The 23724-nt window shown below is 40.4% G+C and overlaps 2 protein-coding genes across 2 annotated transcripts; both read right to left on the reverse strand.

Moving 5' to 3' along the window:
* Positions 1 to 1727: 1727 nt before the first annotated feature.
* Positions 1728 to 6904, reverse strand: LOC103703325 (ethylene-responsive transcription factor 1-like). Its single transcript, XM_008786141.4, has 3 exons — positions 6462 to 6904; positions 2125 to 3068; positions 1728 to 2022 (listed from the first exon to the last, which is right to left on the reverse strand). The coding sequence occupies exons 1-2, from the start codon at positions 6721 to 6723 to the stop codon at positions 2173 to 2175; spliced, it is 1158 nt and encodes a 385-aa protein (XP_008784363.2). The 5' UTR covers positions 6724 to 6904; the 3' UTR covers positions 1728 to 2022; positions 2125 to 2172.
* Positions 6905 to 16057: 9153 nt separating this feature from the next.
* On the reverse strand, positions 16058 to 18932 carry LOC103703326 (subtilisin-like protease SBT1.5). The gene has a single exon (XM_008786142.3). It carries the CDS (start codon positions 18827 to 18829, stop codon positions 16433 to 16435), a length of 2397 nt encoding a protein of 798 aa, XP_008784364.2. The 5' UTR covers positions 18830 to 18932; the 3' UTR covers positions 16058 to 16432.
* Positions 18933 to 23724: the final 4792 nt, after the last annotated feature.

Below are 23724 nucleotides of genomic sequence, written 5' to 3' on the forward strand. Positions count from 1 at the left end.
TTCCTTCTCTCTCTTCCCACAAACCAAACGAATCCAGAGTCTAATAAACAACTTGTATAGAATACTTGGATCACCATGGGCACACTCCACCAACCAAGAAAAATGAAATCCAAAGCAAGCAGTAGTGTCACCATGGGCACACTCCACCAACCAAGAAAAATGAAATCCAAGGCAAGCAGTAGTGTATATAATAAACAAGTTGTACAGAAAACTTGGATCACCATCACTCCACCAACCAAGAAAAATGAAATCCAAGGAAGCAACAGTGTATGCAATAAACAAAGCTCGGTAGCTTGACCTCAGATTGAGATAAGGATGGAAGGCCAAGTTGGTCGTAAAAATGTGACATGAATCACAGTAAACACCATTGATGGCTCCTCGATAACCTCCAAATGAAGTGGGTACACTGCAACTGGAATCGCCAAGTCTCATGGTCACAACAAACCAATAGTCACGGGCTCATTTGGAATCACAGTAAAAGATAGATTCATCCCCTCACCATAGCTTGAGGGAACTGCTTCAGTATTACGTTCACCAGTTTTTTTTTTTATTATTCCCCAGCTTCCTTTCTTTCTTTCTTTCAAGAGGGAGGATAACCCTTTCACTTTTGAAGAAATAGATCAATTTCATCGACTAGGTATACAGAAAAAATTTATAAAAGCACAACTGGGGAAGATAGGATGATTCTATCATCAACACCAAAATATCCTCGCACTCTATTTTAAATTTTATAGTATATAAGGACAAAAATGATAATTAATACAAATGAAAGAAAAACACCTATTCCGTAGTATAAATCTATTCCACCAAACTTGTGCTTTGGCCATAAGCCCCCAATTCTTTGGTGTTCAGCAAGAATTTACAGGGATATTCCCCACTCGTTCCACAACCAAACACCATCTAAACACATGATCCTGCCATGAATAAGTGCCCAGAATATCCAACCTTAGATATGGTCACAGATTCCATCTTTTATCATTCATTCCACAAACTAGGTAAACAACCTAGCCAACTCATCCTAAATTGACTCATCGATTTGGAACATAGATTATCATCAATCATTAAATTTTCAAAACAATGGTACAGTGCTGACAACCGGTCAAATAGCCAATTCCTTTGATATATTAACCTTCTATATGAGAACCAGTCTTAGTCAAGCTGGTTGTCATCCCTTGCTGCTTCAGAGAGATTCAGGGTTCAAACCCTAGCGGCGATACTTCTACTATATTTGTTAAAAAGCCTTCAACAAAAACTACAAACAACAAAAATATTAAAAATGCATATAAAGATGCGATATTGCAACCAGAAGAAGAAAATATTTCTAGCTATCAGCTACTTTACAATCTCAAACTAACAACAGTTTAGAAAACCCTAGAACAGTGTTTCACATGTTTAAGTTCTTGTGTTGGTGGTTTATTCTAAAACAGAATGCCAACTGATAAAGGTTTTACATAAATCAAATTATGATATTTGAATGGTGGATCATGAGATTCCAATGATTCCACGACCAAGTATTTCCAGAATTCTTTTGGAATAGCTGAAGACTATTTATCAAAAAGGCAAACAAAAAAATCATGATAGGATTCAAGCAAAAGAAGAGAAACACTATGCTCGCACCAAATCCATCACCTTTGATCTGACATAGGTTCGGAATGCCAATATACCTAATAAGATTGCAGCTAATTAGCTCTTCATAATAAACCAGCATAAGGAAATAACCAACGAGAGGAACCAAGCAGACAAAGGTGTTTTCTCCAGTAAAAACATGTCCACAAGCATCTTCCGCAGCAACAACAGACATACAGACATACAATCAAAGCAGAAATTTGATAGGTCTCAACATTATCCCTCATGTCATCAACACAAAAGATCCAAGTCCAGTACTCAAACAGAAACAGTTTGCACGACAACAGAATTAAAACCATCAATTAAGTACCTACAGAGGATAGCATAAACCAAAGTTCCATTAACATTCATCAGCCGACATGTCTGGTTCATCATGTCCTCCATCATGATTGATTCCTGAAACAACAATAAAGGAAGAAGGGAGAGCTCCTTTTTCAAGAAGAGAAAAATGAGAAACATGCTAATGAACAGAACAAACCCATCAGTGCGGATGCTTACACTTATTTCTTTATTTACAAAATGCCAGTTGCCAGAACCCGAGATCCCTCAGTAAACGCTGCCTTCCACAGCTGGAAGGTCATCAAAGCTCCAGAGGTCCACATCACTCATATCCTGAGTCATGTCGCTGCTCAGCAGGCAGTCGATCGACTCATCCGAGCTATCCTCAAGGTAAGGTACCTGCAGAAACTGCAGGAACGAATCAAAAGCAGACAGATCTTCAGAGAGTTTCACCGCAGCATCCTCCTCCAAAGGCGGCACCGCCTCGCCAGCATTGTTCTTCAGTTTCTTCTGTGGGCCACCATCTTCCAGGAATGCAGATTGCTCACCTTCAATGATGGTGGGAATGGGAGCAAGAACTGATGTGATCTCAGGAGTCTTTGCCTCATGTTCCCAACCAAAGTCTGAGCAACCAAAAGAGTTACTTCCCTGATCAGAGTATAAATTCATCCCGGGTCCCTCAGCAGGAGGAGCAGGGTTTCTTGCAGGGAATGCAGGGAAAGCGCTGAGGTTCTCAGCTTGCTTGATGGGCTGCTTCTCCTCAATGAAGTCGAAGCTGGAGTATAAATCTTGATGTGGTTCATCCAGGTAACTTAAGGGCTGGTTGAACTTAAGAATCCCAGGTTGGTTTGGTTCGGGTGCTTTTGGAGCAGCTGCTTTCTGGCTGCGCTTTTGAGCGCTGGGGCGTACCTCATCAGGGAAGTTCACCTTGGCTTTCTTGCCACGGATCTTACGGGCTTCTGCATCGTAGGCCCTTGCAGCTTCTTCAGCAGTATTAAACGTTCCAAGCCAAACACGAACCCCTTTACGAGGATCTCTGATTTCAGCTGCCCACTTACCCCAAGGACGTTGACGGATTCCCCTGTACTGATTCTTTCTCTTTCTTTTAGCTGACTTAGCCACAGGTCCATCATACTCCTCATGCTTCAGAATAGTTGATCCATCTGCATTCCAAATAGAATAAATGTAGCACACGAACAAGAGACTTGGAGGAAGAAACAAATTACTTTCTAGTACCCGAATATCTTCTTTACCGCGGTAAAAATTAAGAGAAGAAGCCTTCAAAACCTCATTGAGTGCAATAATATGAAATTAAAAAAAATTCAGCAATAGTCATACAACTCACCCATTGTACAATTTTCTGTATTAGAAACTGAGAATCAAAATATCTGACCCCAGAGAACAAAAATCTCTCTTTTTTATCAGCACAATTATGTCGTGACAGCTCTCCTGTTTAACAATTAATTAAAAAGTCGAAAAGGCAGAACTACATGGTGATGGAGCAAAAATGTCCGCATTTATAGAGGATGGTTGTTTTCCTTCTTATCTTACCAAAAAATGTTTAAATTTTTTTAAAAATAGAGAAAGAAGCACCCTAATGCTACTACTACCAAAAAATAAATTAAACAAAGAAACACCATTGTAAACTTTTCTTTCACTAAAACATCATCTTCATCATCTTGGGCCTTGTCCCATCGAAACAAGATCAGCTGTGAAGCACAAATCTGAATTGAAAGAGCTACATGGAAGAACTGAGCAATGTTTAACAACCAGCTGTCAGTGAGACATTATTTTTTGGTAAGAAACAGTTGCAAAAAGTTTACTTAAAATGGAACCATGGACTGACTCTCTGAGGTTACCCTGCAGTTGCAAAAAGTCTACTTAAAATGGAAGATTTGACATTGAGAACTGCACATATTGTTAAGTTAGAAGTTATGAAACAATTATTGACACTAAGAAACAGTTGCCCACACCTTTACTGTCACCATAACAGCGAAAAGGATATTGGACTAAATTCATCAATGTTAATCGATGCATATCTCTTTTAAGTTTGTTCTCCTCATCACTAAGAATTCATTGGCTACACATTCAATCTAAAAGTCTAAATAGATCAAAGAAAAAAAAAAGATGACCATCAATCTACAATAAGAATTGCACTTCTTCTCCATTAACACTTGCCATTTTTTAATGTGGACAACTTGCAAATCTCGAAAAATTTTTCTGAATACCATTTCTATGGTCTTAAGATCAACAATATATGGATTGTTTGCATTGATTTATTCTATTGATTCAGCATCATCAACAAATTGGTAGGAGTCCTAAGGTCTTCACAGAACCCTATAACCCATACACTAGACCATCTCACAGTGGACCTAAATTTCCATCTCATGACTCTTCCAAATTTACATTGTCCAAATCTAAGACAATAATTTATGAACAGAAACTGCAACATCATAATGTTGAAAAGGAAAATGGCTTACAAGAACCTACACAATAACAAAAAGCTCAAGGAAACAAAAATTTGTCTAGAAGATGCATCGGATTAGGGCTAAACTTGGATCGGATACTAGAATATCCATATCCATATTTATTTTGTTTCACGAATATAGATATAGATACGGATGTTAGTTGAATATAAAAATTCATATCTATATTTGTTTTAAATGGATACGGATACAAATCGAATACCAAAAGTATGGATATAATTATAGATATAAATCGGATAATTAAACTTTATGACTATAGAATCAAAGATATTACTAAGTGGATGATAAATTAAATTAATAGCATGTCAATGTGGTCATTTATTTTTCTTAAAAGTTCATGAATGCCATATAAAATTAAATAGGATTACAAATAGAATCGGATATTCGGATACAGATTAGATAGTTGTCTATCTATATCCATATTCATTTTTCTTTGACGGATATAGATACGAATACGGATATTAGTCGGATGCTCAAATTTCTATCCATATCCGGATATATTCGGATACAAAAATGGATCCGAACAGATATTATCCGATCCACTTTCACCCCTAAATGCATCATCAGATTTGAGATAATGATCATCAAAATGGAGCACTCAAGAGGTAGGATCTTAAGCCACATCTAAGAAGGAGAAAGGTGAAGAAAAGAACAAAGGGAAATTGTAGAACCAGACAATTGTATGTCTGAGAACAATAAAACATAACTAATACAAATGCATCACAGAAAGTTAACATGGTAAATTAAATATTGTTCAGATTTGAAAAGAACAATATCTCAATAATGGAGCAATTGCAAATTCCAGCTATAGCCTAAAAAAATCACTTAATGGAAAAGGAAGAATCATGAAAGCCCTTTGAATATTGTGGAAGATCTGAGAAGAACAAAGTCTAATTATGGCCTTAAATGTTAATTTATTAAATAAATTCTTAAAAGAAATAGCGTGTCACAGAATAAAAATCCTATGTTTATTGAGAGAAGGGGGCAAAACACTTCCCTGCAATTCTTGATGAAGTGTCAAGGGAGAAAGAGTTCCAGAAATCATTTATACGATTGCAAATAAACATGAACAAAAACAGATGTTTCTAGATCTCTATGAAGAAAATCCATCCGAGGGACTTTTATGGGCAAGTTTCCCCACATGACAGATGAAGGAGTGAGGAAATTTGAGAGGGAATTACAGGAAAAGATGCAGCAAAATAGAGGTAACTATTTAATTAAAAAGCAAAAAGGGATGGAAAAAAACTAATTACAGAGAGAGCAGAACACGACACTTTTTTCTTTTCTTCTTTTTGGCTTTGAAATGAGACCAGAAGAAAATCCTATTAGTAGAATTCACATTTCGCCAATCATGTGGTGTAGAGAAGAAGATGATGATGAAACATAAGAAAATGACTCGAATTCTAAACAGATACCATCTTCTTCTCTAATTTTCATCTTTAATATTTAGAATCCGTGAAAAAGATGGCATCTTTTTTGGAAAAGAAAAATAAAAAACCTATCTTTTTTCATCCGGATGCCTCCGGTGGAAGAGAATTAGCTAATCTTTTTTATTCTAATCAACCTCGGCAATAACTCGCACCCAATAACAAAGCCCAAATGGAAGATCTCGCATCACCGACCAAGTAAAACAGCAGAAAGTTAGACAGAAAAGACGAATCCAAACCGAAGAAAAATAAACTGGTCATTTGCATTATAAAAATTTTCAGGACTCAATCTCTTAAAATCTCGAGAAAAAAAATCACACTTTCGAAGAAAGGAATAGTAAAAATCCGATATTTTTCGTGTAGGTGCCTCGGGTGGAAGAGATTATTTGATCTGTTCCTTCTGATTAACGCAAGAAATACCCCATCCCAAATAACAAAACCTGATCAGTAGAAATCGCATTCATCAACCAAATAAAGCAGAACAGATTAAATCAAAAGAAAACAAACGATTCAAACGCTACGAAAATAAGCCGATCACCTCCATCTTCGAAACTTCGAGCACTCAATGTGTCAAAATCCATGAAAAAAATCACAGCTTTCGGAGAAAGCAGTGGTAAAAGTCCGATCTTTTTGATCTGGATACCTCGGGAGAAGGGGGTTTTAGGTGGGCAGGCGAAAGGCTTGACGTCGACGAGCTCCGGCTCATCGTCCCCCTCGGACTCCGATGACTCGTCGTGGAACTCCTGGAAGTCAGCTTCGAAGTCGTCGTCCTGGAACTCCTGACGCTTCCCCTTGCTCTTCTTTGCCGCACCGCCCTTCTTCAGATCCGGCCAGAGGTAGTCGGCGGTCACCCGCTGGGACCTCGCCGTCGGTATGTAGTCGGAGATGATCGCTCCTCCACACATCGCCAAGCGCTCGCAATAATCCTCTCTGGAAACGGTATGAGAAAAATGGAGAGCAGACTCAGTTTACAGAGTTTTTGGTAGCCGAGGCTTTTGACAAAGAGAAGGGACAAGGGAAGGGCAGGTGGGGTTTTATAATGATGGGTTTTAGGATTAGGGGATGGGGTGGGGACTTGCTTTTAATGGATATTTGGTGCAAACCTCATGAAATAAATGAGCCTAAATATAGGCGTATCTTGTGGAGATATAGGTAAAAAATTTTGGTGAAAAGTCATTTGGTGCTAGGGTTAGGTCATGGTTGAAACTTCGGATCCTTGTTTCTAGCTATCATATCATCCATCTTCGAGATTGGTAACTCTCATTCGTTCTTGAAATACAGTAAGGCATCGTTAATGTTATATATGGTGCATCGTGGTGACGAAGGAGATCCATCTATCTCCAAAATAAATAACGTGATGGCTATCTATGATGATACTGTATTCTGTAGTGCAAAAGTAGCATTGCAGAGAATCTTGTTTCTAGAGTTAAGATTTACAAATACCCGACCATATATTACTCTTTTAATATTTTAATTTTTTATGTAAATTATCGTATCTTAGAAACTACGACTATCGAGAATCATAATATTGGCGGATGCTATGATTTGGGGATCCTACAATTGTTGTTGGGTCTAATCAATTGGTCATGTGGAGAGAAAATGGCTATACAAGGTGCAAATGGTGGGACAACCTCCATGACTAGAACTTGGGATGATGGGACTAGGTGTTGAAGGTTAGGTCTAAGTGAGGACTTTCATGTTTTAGATTGTATTGTCATCAACACCTGCTGCCACATAGCCTTTGATCTTTAGAATTATCTCACCTAACTCAATTGACCATCAGGTAGGCTTTGTCTATAACACCCTTTAGGCTACAGAAATTTCAGGTTCATAATATTTTCAAAGTTGATGCATAGATTCTCATGAAGTGCCAAAGAAGTTATGGTGTTAAAATACTATCACTTTAAACATGATTGCTGAGGTATATTTCCAAATACTAAATGACATACGTGAACTAATCGATGTAAAAGTGGTATAGTACTCTCGATGCATGATTTATAGCATCATACGTGTGTGCATTTCAGAATTTTTTCTTTCATGTTTCTTCCTTTGTACAACTAGAATTAATTAAAGATTGATCATTATTTTCACATAAAAAAATAATATTTACAATGCTAATCAACTCATCGAGATTTGTACATCTCCCTATCAATTATGTCATGGTCGGAGTCCCACTCACAGTGATTTGGTCGAATTGGGAGAAACCGTAAGTATTATTGCGGACAATCAATTGAGGAACCAGAGGCTCAACTTTATACTTTCAACTATACTATGACACTTGGGGTGGCAACCAATAGTGCATACCATAAAGAAGAACTAGCTAGAGCAACACTTGTCACAAACGACCATTTCTCCATTGTTTTTCATTTGTTCTTTGCAATTCGTCCCATCAAAACGCTGCATTATAGATCTTAATATATCTTTTATTCAATCATGTATGACAATAAAATATCCTACACTTGTATTGGAAAAGAGACTCAATGTTTTCATTAGAGAAGCAATTATGAGATGGAATCTCTTGCAACTTGCAGAGACCACTTTATATTTCAAATCTTCCACCACAATCATTGACATAACATATGGTTAATCTACATCTAAAAGAAAGATGGAGGTAACTCTTGGATGCCGAGATTTGTCTTAGATAGCTTAAGAATTCGTTTGGTTCATGAGAAAATTTTTTTAAAAAAATTTAATATCTAAGTATATGATGTTTGAAAATATATATATATATATATATATATATATATATATATATATTTAATTAATTACGTGAGAGAAAAAAGAGGACGAGTGAGGGAAAAAAAAAATAGGAATTGCAGGTAAAAAGGAGGTTCATGCATCTAAAAAAGGAGGAGGAGAGCAAGGAGACAGAAGGACTGGGCCCTCCATCAGTTGTCGACAGGTAAGCCAACTTGCTTCCGTGCCCCAAAACCATAGCTTTGCAAAGATCGATGGGCGGCACGAATATCCTGCAACTGGTGACGTGCCATTGGCTAAATATTTAGTTTAATATTCAATGCATGAAGTTACAATAATACCACTATTTAAATTCGTGTACTTACCAACTTTGCCGTTATAATGATGTTGTGGAGTGATATCAATGAACCAAATCCGGTGTGATTCGCCCACTAACCAGACCCAAACACATTTGAGCTCAAACTCATTGGTTAGGCTCGGGCTGAAGAAGATGAAACTTGAACCGTTTTGGGTAGGGCCGAGTTTAAAATTCACAATAAATACAACAAAGGTTAATTTTGTGAGCGGTATGTTTTTGTAACTAGTTTTAGTTTGGATTCGATTTAGGGTTTTGATGCATGTCGGCGTGGACTTGAACTAGGCTCGAGTAGGACATTGGCCTCGATTTTGTGACCATTCACTTCAAGCATACGAGAGCATATGAGATGGGTGGCCACATTCAAGATAAGATTGGTTGAAATGGTGACATGGGGGCATGTAATTGTGAGGATCGATGTATGACAAATTTTCGCATCTAAGGTACAATCAAATGCTATTTTATTTTGATATGTGCCGAACACGCTTCTTATTTATTGATATAACCGTTGTTTCTATCTAAACCACTACCAAGGGACTATAGAAGTCCAAAAAAATCAGCAACATTGTAAAGCTAGTTGCTTCTAGAGACAAAAAGATGGCAATTGGTCTCTTTCCATTATTATGTAATCGGAGGGAAGAGCATTATAGGGTAGGATCAACTCCATTGGAACTTGAGTATGTGGATGGATTAGATACTTAGATTAGATTAATCAGCTTGGATAAAATTCTATAGGTAGTTTAAGACTAAAAACTTTTTAGGTTAGCATTTGGATTTATCGGAATATTATCTAGGTGCCTTCAGACAACTCTAAAACTTAATAGGATTGTATAAGAATTTCATGTGAATCATAAATAAAGGTTTATTTGTTCAGCAGGTTGAATTATATCGGATCAAGTTCAGACTCGATTCGAATTTATTATCAAGTTGGGTGATACTACCGGAGGAAATCGTTCGGCGGTGTGATATTATTACCATGGTCCATATGAAAAATTTAGGGAACACATTGTCAGTGTTGAAGTCAATTTTCTGTACATATTGATAGCTCATGCTAACTTCTAATCTCCAACACTTGTATGTACTTGGAGACGAAAAGTTCAAGTTAGACCCTTGACCTAACATACCTATTTTGCTTTCTAAAAAATCTTTGTTGTGACATTGGACAAAATTCTCAGATGAAAGGGGGTGAAGTTGGTCTTCTAAGACTCCCATCCGTCTTTATCTCAACTTAGGAGCCAACATTTGTGAAAGGGGAAGGAGTGATCCACAAGTTATGGAATAGTCTTGTAGTCAACAAAATGGTAGATTCCGGGAAATGCAAGAGCTCAAGAACTTTTTGTCATGGTCAGGGTTATGGCGTGCTGCCAAGGAGACTTCTTTCTGCATTCAACGCACATGACATCACCCTTTAGAAAGATTATATTCATGAGAAACACAGATTCTAGAGATCGTGGATGAACCGGCATACTAGATCGATCAGGTCGATCAATGAAACGTAAATGATCGACTAAATAGAATCGATACCTGCGAATGATAAAGGATGGAAAATACAATGATGCAAAAAGAAAAAAAAAGTAAGATTAACTTAAAAATAATTAAAAATATAGGGGTCAATTATCTTGAACGGTTGGTGCGGACACTAGTGCTAGGTCAGCCATCACTCGAGTCGATGGCCGCTACAGATTTCAGCCAGTTTAGCCAGTCCAACCAGTTTGATTTTATTTTGTATTGATTTTATGTTATTTTATTTTATGTCGATTGAGGTTACTTGCATATTGTCATTTTTAGAGCTTTTATGGGATTATTTTATTTGTAGGGGTCTTTTTATTATTTTGTGATCCCATATGTATATGGTCCGTATATTGTTTAGGGTTATATTATGATGAATGAAAATTGATTCTCTTCTTTGAGCTTTGGCATGTGAGACTCTGAGCAGGGCTAGGTGCGAAGTCTAGTCTTCTTCCTCCTCCTCCCTCTTCTCTCCTTCTTTCCTATTTCTTCTCTCTCCCTTTTCTCTCCTCCTTTTCTCCCTGCTGTCCTGCATTAACGGTGCATGATGTCAATCCATGGAACCACTTGATAATTGTTTTGAATCGTTTTGAACTGATACAAACTGCTCTTAGGATATCATTGTAAAGAACCATTTTTAACTACTTCACCCGACACCGATATCATACTTAGTCAAATTGCCATGTCACAGTTGATATGGAAGAAAATTAATTTTTGAGGTAAATATAGAGAACTCAAAAAAAAAAAAAAAGTTGAGTATCCCAGAGGACCTATGTAGCTAGTATGATCACCAATAAGCATAATAAAAGATGGATATATTGCTCAATTATGCCTGGGGTCTACTGTTTGGGAGGGCTATCCATGTCGAGGAACCTATGTAAGCCGGAGCAAATGATAACATTAAAGAAAAAAAAGATGAGAGAGCTTCACAAAATTTAGCCGAAGTGACTGATCTAGTGTTGAAATCTACACCTTTCCATTTGAAGGCACTGCATCTTGCCGTCATTTCTATAAGCTATTGCCTAGGTGTACATAAACATCCTAAAAATGAATTCTAGTCTTTAGTATAATTAGGGTTACAAATCGGTGGGTCGGAGTGGGGTATGCTTGATCCTAAACCAATCTGATTTCATATTCAGATCAGCCCGATACCCAATCCATTAGTTGATCAGGTCGATTCGGGTCAGATCTATGGAAAGAATTATAGATCTAGGATCAAATATGACCGGAGCCTAAGCCGAAATATTTGGTTTTCAGTTCGGGACCAGCTCGGATCAGGTTTGCATTTCAAATCAAACATCTAGCTATTCTTTTATAGTTAAAACACAAAACCTGATTTGGGAATGAAAAAATATAAAATCATTAAAAATTTAAATGAAATCAAAAAAGGGCCGCATTCAACTTTGAATTTCATTCAAAAACTTTTAATTTCAATCATAAACCTTGAGGCAAGATATATTAAGTTCTCGGTTGGAAACAAAGAAAATTATGCTACACAATATTATGTTACACTAAATTACCCTTGTCCAAGTGATGAATTTTAAGCACCTAATATCTCGGGCAGCTGATACTTTGCTGCACTCACCAAGGAGGTGCAATTAATTTTCTCAGAACATGCAGATAATGTCCTGATTAATTTCTATGTGCTCTGCGGTGCTGCCAACGATCTCTGCTACCTGACATCGTATATGGATCCACATCTCAGACATGATAAAATGAATCATTGATGCTTTCAGTCATCCCTTTGTTTCTTGAAAAAATCTGGATTGATGTGGTTGTTGATGGTAAGAATTTTCATCATGCATGGATATTTCTTCAATCTATTGCCGCCGCAGTTATTGAATTCTGGTGACATAGTTCAGCTATTGTCTGCTAACGTATGCATCTGAGATAGAGTGCAAAGCATGCAGAAACCATGCAAATTAAATGCATGGTAAATTTGAGCATAGAATGTGCTAATTAATCAAGACGTAGATTTCATTTTCTCCTATTAGTGGAATCTACCTTACAAAGAAAAACGACACTAAGAGAGAGAGAGAAAGAGAGAGAGAGAGAGAGTGAATTAATGAGGCACCCATTGGTGGGAGCAGTGTATACTTCATACATGACCTTTGATCATGCAAATATTTAACTGATTGACCAGTAAACTCTTTCACTTTTGTTTAGGTATCACTTCTTCGAGGCATGTTTCTGTCTGGATTCTTGTCATCTTTTGGTCCTTCAGCCACAATGATTTCCAAATGGTGATGCAATGCTTCAGTTTGCTATCTGGAGGTTGTCATCAGCCATTTAAACACTCTCCATTACGTAGTAGTGGTTATAAATATAAAATAGGCTTAGCAAAGGGATTTTTTTCCCATCAGCCGGCATCTTGCTCTTTTCTCAACTCTTTTAGTTTAGCATGCTACAGCAGTCTCTAACTTAAAATTAACTGCTTGTTTTTGTCTACGCCACTTTACAGCTTAAACATAGATGTTCTAATCACATAGTTCAGAAGGTTGCAGACTCATTACATGATGGATCTGTCTGTCCTTTCACATCTGTCATTAGGTATTACTTCAGATATTTCATTTTAACATTTGAGCTCAGCTTATGTTATTACTTAGCTTGAATTGCTTATATTTTTTTAATCTGTATATCTAACAGGAAAGAATAATCCCACATCTGGAAATGCAATGGTTAGTCTACTTTACAAACTTTCATCTTTAACCTGTGAAACATCTAAGTTTGTTATCAAAATTTTTAAAATGGCTGTCCACCTGATAATTCCTGAATGTTTCGCAAATGGGAACGCATGAACAAAATTTTTGCTCGTAGATTTTCAGAACAAAGCCTGACTGGTGTAAGAATAACAGAAGACCATGCTTGCTAGCCTTAATTTGCCAACTTGTTCAATCCTCAAGTCTGTCAGGACTGTTTCTTGGGCAAATATATATGCGAACTGTGAGCGAACTTTCTTTGCATAGCCTGCGATCTCTGAGATTACTATTTACCTTTAAGAATCAAACTGATTTACCTATTTATATGAACTTATATATTGCATGTATTGCAGGATGGGGCTGCAAGGTTAACTGAGGCATTATCCGGTGGGCGTCAAGAGTTGGTGAAGTTAGGCCTAACGTATTGCAGGATGACATCTCATGATTTTGCAAAATTATGTGCAAATTTTGCTGTATTTGGTGGTATACCTGAACCAAACCTTCGAGGAAATTTCACTGGGCAACGGGTTCATCATTCTATCCTTTCTTGAAAAGTAACATGAGAATATGTAACAGATACTTGTTACAACCTTGCTCTTGCATGGATGGCTATGTATAACATGAGAATATTTCATCCAAGAGTTTTGAGAAAATGATCAGTTGGTTATTCGATGTGCAATTTGGTTCTCACTGCTTGAGCCGGTTAGTGTTTTGGCCTGCCTTAATTGTTGATGATTACAGGGTCGAATGAAAATTTTGGCCTCAGCCGCATTAATCCGTTTGATATTTTGCTGCTTTGCGAAGACAATTATAAGTTTGACAAAAACTAACTAGATCAATCCAGTGGCAGATCTTTTGCTAATGTTGATATTTCACAACCAAAAAAAAAAAAAGGAAACTTTCAATATTTCAATTTCCTTCGCAGTAAGACTCATTAGGTTTAGTCATGTTGGAATGAACTCCACTAGCATAGTGTTATGAGTTCAAAACCATGGTTGCAGATATCTCTGAACACTGATGACATATTGCATACTTTCGACATGTTAAACTATGGAGTACTTAATTCTGAGCTTGCAGTTTCTTGTTAGGGTAACTATATGGCTGATGCTCCATTTTTTTAAGTGGATATCCAATCCGAAATCTCATGATATGATGAACAAGGCTTATATAGCATTAGCTTGCCATCTTAGACCAATCTAGTACAATCACTGATGCGAGAGAATATGGATTTATTAATTTTTGTAATTGAAGTTTTGATTATTTCTCCTTTCACCCTATTCATGGAAGCAGGGCTGTGATGCTCTGGGATCAATTCTTGTGGATCCAGCGTGCAGCCTTAAAAGTCCTCTTCCAGAGAAGTGCCATCCTGGGTTGGCAGGAATTATTCAAATAATTCAGGCACTAGCAGGTTATGAAAACCTCTGAACCTGTTCCTTCTGAAGCACCAATTATCATCGATTTCCTCGCATTATTTTGTTAACTTGGCTGAGAATTCTGAGGTGGACAGGGAAAGAACCTTGAAGCATGATTCATTGATGTAAAGGAGCTCAACTCCTGCATGCCAAAAGACCAACATTGCTGAAATAGCCAATGCAGTAGGTGCTGTGAGTGTTGGGTGCAAGGAGCTCAAACTTGCTGATGGTGAAGATGAAATGGTCAAGGAGGAGCTTCAGAAGGAACCTGTATGGTGGTTGTCAGCTGATTCAAGAGCTATCTGAGGTTATTGCTTGGGCAAGGCAATTGCTGCTGCTCAATCTCTCAGTCAAAATGGATTCTCAGAAGCAGCTGCAGAGTCATTATTTGCTTCATGGTCAAGTTCTAGATGTGGCCATGACTTTCAAGCATGTTAGTAAAGTGTTGATCCCCACTTTTTTTTTAAAATTTCCTCTTGATTCTTCCATTATGGATGGGTGAGTGGGAGCTATGTAAATTTAAGCATATGTATTTAGCATTCTTGCAACAACTAAAGCAGAAAATAAAAATAAAATCATCTTATTACAGCATTTTCAGTAATTTCCATCCTGGTGCTTTAGGTGAACTATTTCATCTAGAAAATAATTATATGATTTGTTAATTTGCTATCAAAGTTCTGCATTGATGTTAAAGAACCAGTTTGCAGGAAGACTCAGTTTTCCATGGAGGTCTATTAAAATTAATTTTAACATAGCATCATGTCTCAGGCTCCTCATCTAGGGCTGTTAGCAGGTTAAGTTGGACCCGAGCTAAATTTGGGTTGACCACCTAGATTGTTACACCCAGTTCCAGGCCTTTGTCAAAATCCTAAGTCTGACCCTCTCTGAAACTTACTTGAGCTTCAACTTTGTCCTCCTTTTTTTGACCTGGGTCTGGATATCAATGTCTGCATATCTATTCCTTCTTTTTCGTTCCAAGTCTCCCATAAACTCAAGGATTCATCTGAATCCCCCGCCTATTAACATTAATTTTATCAGAATTCTTCGTAAAAGAGATTTAAACTTTAGAACGGTGTGAATAAAAGACTCATGAAATTGAAAGATACACCACCTCAATGTGCCGGGGGTGGGGGTGAAATCGAAATAAATTATATGAAAATTCGAACGGTCATACTCTCCGATGCATTTGGTTCGCGACTAAAATCAGAATCAGAAACAATATAGGATTTGAGTACCAGATAAAATTCCTCCGAATTAAAGTTTGGAATATTAGGGCATCTCGTTCCCGACTGGAATCGAAATGGGAATAACACTTTCCCCAACTAAAGAACAAGAACAAGAGCGGCTAATTCTCATCCTCATTTCAGAACCCAACTCCTCCCGACCAAACATATCCCAAAATAATCCTGCTACCAATTCAAGTAGCAGACACAACCAGCCTGTAGCATGTGGTAGCGGCCAAAATCATCACTCAAATTTTCAGCCCCAGGCTCTCTCTCCACATCAAAACAAGCAACCAAACACAATCCTTTGCAGTCACCAGGCATATGGCTCTAGCTCTCTCAGATGCATCCAAAGCAAGATAAAATACAAAGACACTGTGATAAATAAAACAAATACATGGCACCAAGAAACATAACACCCCACAACCCATCCTCTTTCCCTCTGTCTCTTCTCAAACGCTTGCTTGCTGCATCATTCCCTTCAATGTTTAAACATCCACAGTGCTCTCATGCTCTCTTCCAAGCCAGAAGCCACAGCTCTCAATATTATTAGTACATATACATACTAAATAACCTTTTTAAAGCCCTTCATCTCAACCTCAGCACCAAGGGCATAGGAGGAGGAAGGAACAAAAAAACCTCTAGTTCTTAGAACTTTTCTAAATCCCTGAGCTAGGGGTTTCAACAAAGTTGTGTGCTGCTCTTTGCTTCCGGTGCCATCACATAGGTGCCTGCATTGTGATCACAATTGGGCTCCTAACGACGTGCCTCCCGTCGCTCCATGTCAGCGCGCCGGTCCTCACACTTGAGCTCCCCGGCGGCAGCCTCTCCATCGCCGCTGCCTTCACCCTCAGCACGAAGCTCAGCTTCTGCCCTGTCCTCCGAAAAGCGAGCTCCTCCGGCTCCACCGCCACCGTGCTCCCCTCCGGCCCCCTCACCGATGCCCGATACACCGCCCTGCCATTCCCGACGTTCGTCAGCGTTCTTATGAAGTGCGTCGACCTCCTCTTCCCACTTCCGTCATCGACGAACACCGCCGCGAATGATGGGTAGTTCAAATTCCCGGGATGCCCGGCCTTCCTTGCGCGGCTGCAGTCCGCCGCCCGCCTCGTGACCGCCCTGATGTTCTGTCGGGTATAATTCAAGTTACAGAGGAAATTCACGTAATCCATTGTGGAGATGTCGTAGACTAGCCCCGGGTCCAGTGCTCGCTGGGGGTCGACATGGCCGGAACCGAAGTCGAACACATCGGATGAATTCCCGGTGGACTCGTCCAGCATTGTCATCTTCTTGTTATCCTTGGTGTAGGCAGTGGTCATCAACGCTGATTTGATCGCCGCCGGGCTCCACTCCGGGTGCGCCGCCTTGAGCAGCGCGGCGAGACCGGACACGTGGGGGCACGCCATGGACGTACCGGACAGGATGTTGAACTCCGTCCGCCGACGGTCCGATGGGATCCCCGCGGGGCCCACGCTGTCCGGCCACGCTGCCAGGATGTTGAGCCCCGGGGCTATGAGGTCCGGCTTCAGGATCTCGGGCGACTGGGGGTTGGGCCCGCGGGCAGAGAAGGAAGCCACCACCGGCGCCGGCCGGACACCGAGGCGGGTCCCGCGGAAGAGGATGGTCGCGGTGGGCGGCGAGTGGGGGGTTGCGGCGGCGATGTACTTGCGGATCTCGTCGCCGGCGGCGGCGCCGACGGCCGTGGCGGGGAGGACGTGGCAGTCGGCGACGAGGCCCTCGCCATCGAAGACGCCATTGGCGAGGATCATTCCGACGCCGCCGGCCTTGCGGACGACCTCGCCTTTGGCGGCGCGGGAGTTGATGCCACGGTCGCAGACGACGATCTTGCCGCGGACGGCGTTGGGGTCAAGCGAGCCCTCGAGGCAGAGGGAGGAGGAGTACCCGTCTCCGGCTCCCCCTCCGGCGCTGCCGAGAGCGGCGGATGCGTAGATCAGCGGGTAGAGGCGGCCGGGGGCAAGGGCGGGGCCGCCGTAGACGCTGACGCCGGGGAGGATCCGGCCGTTGCCGAGCTTGACGTCGGCGGGGAAGTCGCGGTCCATGGAACCGGCGCCGACGGTGGTGACCCAAGGGGCGACATTGGTGACAGTGAGCCCCCCGGGGCCGCCGTTGCCGGCGGAGGCGGATACGAAGATCCCGGCCTCGGCGGCTGCGAAGGCACCGACGGCGATGGCGTCGAGGTAGTAGGGCACAACCACGCCTCCGACGGAGAGGGACACGACGTCGACGCCGTCGGCGACGGCGGCGTCGAAGGCGGCGAGGATGTCGGAGTCGAAGCAGCCGGCGGCCCAGCAGACCTTGTAGGCGGCGAGTCGGGCCTTGGGCGCCATGCCGGCTGCGACGCCGCGGGCGTAGCCGAGGGTGGAGGCCGGGAAGACGTAGCGGCCGGCGGCGATGGAGGCGGTGTGGGTGCCGTGGCCGTCGGTGTCGCGCGGGGAGCGGAGCTCGGCGGACTCATTCATGTGGCCACTGGTGGCCTCATAGCCGCCGGAGAAGTAGCGCGCACCGACAAGCTTGCGGTTGCAGGCAGTGGCAGGGAAGGCGGCGCCGGCGACGCAGGCGCCCTTCCACTTGGGGGGGACGGGGCCGAGGCCGTGGTCGGAGAAGCTCCGACGCTCGGGCCAGATGCCCGTATCTATCACGCCGACGACGAGGTCGGAGCCGAAGTCGGTCTCGGCGAGGAGGCCGGAGCGGTCTGAGGAGAGGAGGCCAAGGAAGCGAGGGGAGCGGGTGGTGAGGGGGCGGCGGACTTGTTCCGGGAGTACGGCGACGACGCCGCGGATGGAGGAGAGGGAGGTGGCGGCGGCAGGGGAGAGGCGGGCGGAGAAGCCGTGGAAAACGGAGGAGTAGGTGTGGATGATAGGGCCGCCGGGGGTCCAGTCGGCAGCGGCGCCGTCTGCGGAGGCGGAGACGGCGTCGACGGTGGTCTCATACCAGTGGGCGTGGGTGGGGAAGATGGACGGCTTGGCGTCGCGGTCCACGCGGACGATGTACGTCCGCTTGCCGCCGTTGCTGTCGTTGAAATCGACGGCCGAGATGGAAGGAAGGAGGAGACAGAGGAGGAGGGGAAGGAATGGAGATTGGAGCTTTATTTCCATTTTGTTTTGGGTCCTCCACTCGGAAATCTTACAAAGAGGAAGGTAGACGTAAAGGAAGGAGAAGGATGAAGGAGAGTGGAGTTGGGGTGGGAGAGTACGAGCGAGCCCGTGGGTTTATACGTGGAAAGCAGTGCCGTGTCTCGGTGGGACCGAGCTGGTGTCCTTAGTTCGGTTAGTTTATTATTGTTTTAGCCACTGAATTCGAGAAATACTCATATATCTCAGGTCCCACAAATAAGGCAACGTGCAACCTTAAGCAGGCTCAAGTGCATATTGCCCTTGAGAAACCCAAGTTTAACACTGCTATAAACATCTACATTCTAATCTTAAAAATTAGATGAGAGTACTAGATCAGGATCTTCTCCCCTTTGGAATTGGATTAGAGAGTCTTCCAATCTTTCAATCTTTCAATGGTGGTGGTGGTACGAGATTAAAGTCGAAAGATTAGTAGTGGCATTCGAATCTTTTGATGGTGATGGAATATAAGAAGCTTAGAGCATGCATTTTTGCATCAAATGAGACCAGTTTAAGTTGATTATAGTTTGGAGTTTGGACTTAGACGTCATTCAGCATTTGCATATTTGTTTCCAAGGCATACGAAATCCTGTAAGAGTTTAACCAAGTCTAATTTGGAAATCGGTTATGCGTTTTGAATCAACTATGAAATGCGATTTTGATTTTTGCCAATGTTAGAATAAATTAAATCAACACTAGATTTTCAAGACTCATCTATACTACCTTATATAGATATATACATGCATACACACACATATAAAAACTCTTTTTTTCGAGATGAAAAATGAACTCTGCTGCCTGCAATCACTAAGAAAGGATTCTATCAGCAAGGAAAGCTGGGACCATCTCTAACTGCTTTGTTTAACTCTAAATATAAATGCTAGACATTTTCATGAGCAAATTCTGTTGAGCCCAACTTATCTTTTGTTTTTTTCTCTCTTCAAATCTTAATTGAAACAATAATAGCCTACAATGTGGCTGACTGAGTGGCCTCATTTACGGCTCACCATTCTGGATGCTTCATATGTGGTGACTATGTGTTGGTGTTTCATTCTCTATGTTATTTTTTTTTAATTTTATTGGCTGCATCCATATACAGTAGGTCTGTAGTGTTGTTATACTAAAATAATAATAATAATAATAATAATAATAATAATAATAATAATAATAATAATAATAATAATAATAGTGTTGTTATACTAAAATAATAATAATAATAATAATAATAATAATAATAATAATAAGCAAGTCCTCCCCAAGACCATCCTCCACTATGGAATGGTTGTCGATCAACTTTCCTGCCCGGTGGGAGAGTACTGGAGAGTACAAGAACAGCTTGCACTCGTGATTTCAGAGATCAGGTGCATCGCATTAACGGATGGTCTAAGATGCATCCAGATGTGTTGCATGTCGGGCGGGGATCACGCGTTTGCTTCCTGGGTCGGGAGTTTGGAACGACAAAAGTAGCAGTAGCCTTCCGCGTGGTCCCCCCACGTGCGCCTCGCCCGTGACTCCCGTCGACGCGTTCCGTTTCTGTGCATGCCAGCCGTCCGTTCCCCATCATTTGATTTCCAGATTTTGATTGGATATGCAATAGATCAGGACCGTTTACAGGTGGGCTCGTCAATGGTGATTCGGTTTGGTCTCATTTAAATCAGGATCCTGGAAGGCTGTGCCAAAAATTCCATGGAACCGTGTCCAAAAGTTGTCTTTATTGGGTTCTCTGCTCTTTTGACCGTACAAACTTTTGGATGATGTCCCATAGCAATGGCCATGATTGATGTTTTTTTTTTGTTTTGTTTTAATTTTTTCACGAAATAAAAGTACTTAAGAAGCGTTTAAGTTTTACTGTAAACAAGATTTCTGTGTAAAACAACCATTTTTCAAATAAATCATTTTTAAGATTTATGATTTGTTAGTTTTCTCAAAAAAAAAAAACTTTAAAAGAAACAACCAAGTAAATGCTTATTAAGAACTTGTTATTTTGTGCAAACATGTTTCGGCTAAATTTAACGGCTTGGAAAATATCGTAATTTTAAGCTTTCTGTATATTGAGCATTTTTTGCAATCTAATTCTCGAAAATAAAAATTACGAAAGTATCGTGCTAGTAAATTACATGCAAGGAGTTTTTTTTTTAATATATATATTTGGTTAACATCAGACAAGCTATTAGATAGCTCCACTTCAATGATACTTTTCTATAAAGCAAACAACAAACATTATGATGGCTGTTGGATTTTGAAATGGTGACACGAAGAGTAAAACTAATAAAGAAGAGGAGGGAAAACTACTTGAAAATAAGATCTACAAGAAATCTAATTTTCTTAATGTCTCGCTATCTAGAGGAAGAAAAAGCTAGGAATGATCTCTATTAAGATGGAAGGATTTAATTCTCCATTCCTTCTCTTGTTTGCACTGATGGTGCCGACACCTATTAATGATGTTAATCCTATATTGTTCCACTCATTATAATAGGCTTTGAAATGAGGGAGATATAGGAGCATCGATGGCTAAGAATTGCCCTTGTTATGTTAATTTGTGCATATGTTCACCCTAAATTATGCATGGCTAAGTTGGCTGTTGCAACGTGGAGTATGTTATCGTCCTAGTTCAGTTATGGTTGATATTTTCTTATTAGTCTTAATACATTTGATATATATTCCTTATTAGCCATATTGTTAGGCTCTATATTGATGTACATATTGCTCTAATGGTGAATATAATATACAGAGATTTCAGCTTTTTCCCTTGTTTTAACATAGCATATGAAACATGATACATAAAGAAGATGCACATATGCTAAGATGCAAGAAGTTGAGAGGCGTCTCATGGTTCGATCGAATTTGCCATTAATCAGCATTTGAATGGATGCAGCATCTATGGACAAAAGATGACAATGGATATCTATCTATCTGGTTTTCTTTGACATCTCAATCCCTTTATGGGCACCATAGAGATGCAAACTGTTTTCTTAGTTTAGGTATCTCTCAAGGGTCAATAATTTGTCATGCTTCTAGGATTTAGCTTAGATGAGCTCTCAATAAGTTTGTAACAAAGATACTGCAGCCCTCAACCACTCGAGTTTTGCCAATGGAGTGTGTGGAGTTTGTGTCGACCAATTTTGCTAGTTCACAAGTGTCTTGATTTCGATCAAAAGATTGTGTCCGTCACCAATTTGCATGCATTCTTCGGCTCGAAAAAGCTATATATCTCTTACGTGTTTCTTTTATTTTGCTTTTCTATTATGTCCCCTTTAAATTGCTTCCTTTGTGCTTTCACCTAAATTGCAAAGTCTTCTTCTTTAAAGCATCAAATCCATGTCACTTAAGCATGATCTACCTACAAGTTACTCTATTGACTTCCACAGACTTTACAGCTTAATAGATAAAATAAAAATTATTCAAATAAATCTTCCTATATCACTTTTTTTTCTTTTAGGGACCTTAGCAAGCCCAAGAGATATCAGGCTTCTTTCTAGGAGGGACCACTGTACATCTGCCAAACTATAGAGCCCACTTGCATCATTCTTTATGAGCATGTTCAAAGCCATATTAATTAAACTTCATATACAAGCAATTTCAATTGCATGACCATGCATTAGGTTCAACCCTGGAGAGACTTTTTTGACTCCTCACTTGTTCTATTCTGAAAGGTGTCCAAGTAGAAGGATACTAAAGAGAAGATGCCCAAGGTGTGGACAAGATAGGTTTTCCAAAAAAAAGAAGAACAAGAGAGAGGAAAAGCAGAGCACAGGCATGGGTGATGGGCCAGTACTTTACTTCGGTAGAGATGAAACATAGAGAGTGAGGGGTAGGTGTATGCTGCATGCAATTATTAGAACTCCCTTTAATAGAATAATAGCAGGGATGAGTCATAGCTGTGCAAAAGGTTTCATGTTGAAGAATCCACTTAGTTTCCTATCTGTTCTCCCTATTGCACTCTAACCATGGAATCTTTCAAGAGATTGCAGAAACTTTGGTTTTCATTGTGATTTCAGTGAATTCTCAAATCAGAACTGTATTTTAAGAACTTACCATTGGTTTTTGTGTACTGCAACATGGTACTTTTTTTTTCAAAAAAAAAAGTGGTTTGAGTCCATTAAGTTTTTATTTCACAATGAACAAGATATTTTTTAATATCATGAAAAAATTTAAAAAATTTGTAGTGACTCATTACCATGATTGACATGTATGCACTTTGGTACATGAACATTAAAAAAACAAAAAGGAAGCAGACCCTCTGCTTTTCTAGTGAGAGGGGCAGTGAAGCAAATGGGCAGGGAGAAGATTAGGGGATTCAAATGAAGTGGCGGATGGTAGCTATTAGAAAGTTGAATACATGACTGAAGTTAACAGATCAGGTGGAAAAGGACTGAAGGTGAATTTTTGAAAGTAAAACCTTTTCCTTCTGTTTGTTGTTCATCAACAACTAGCTTTGTCAGACAAACAAACAAACGCTACAATTTGCACCTGTGTGAAGACAAAAGGAGCATTCAGAACCTACTGACTATAAAGCCTAAAAAGTGTCACTCTATGTGATGGGAAGAGGTAATGGGAAAAATAAAAGAAGTCACACTCATGAGTCATCTCTTCTGTAATATATTGGCATCAAGTTGTGAGCCACTTTTTCAGTTAAAACTTTCTTTGATTGTCTGGTTGAACCTATCTCAAGAATGAATTGTGCATACATTCTTCACTATGGATATAAGAACCTTATCGCGCGCGCGCAAATCACTTAGAATCATGACTAGTCAAGCAACAAATGACCGGTTGTTTATGTGCATTAGCATGCGTAGAACGGATAAGAATGCAAATGAGCCCAGCAGCTCGCAAGCTACTTAAAGCTCGAGTTAAGTCCAAACTCGACTCGATTAGATTAT

The sequence above is a fragment of the Phoenix dactylifera genome, chromosome 11 (genome assembly GCF_009389715.1).
Source record: "Phoenix dactylifera cultivar Barhee BC4 chromosome 11, palm_55x_up_171113_PBpolish2nd_filt_p, whole genome shotgun sequence".
Classification (NCBI taxonomy): Eukaryota; Viridiplantae; Streptophyta; class Magnoliopsida; order Arecales; family Arecaceae; genus Phoenix; species Phoenix dactylifera.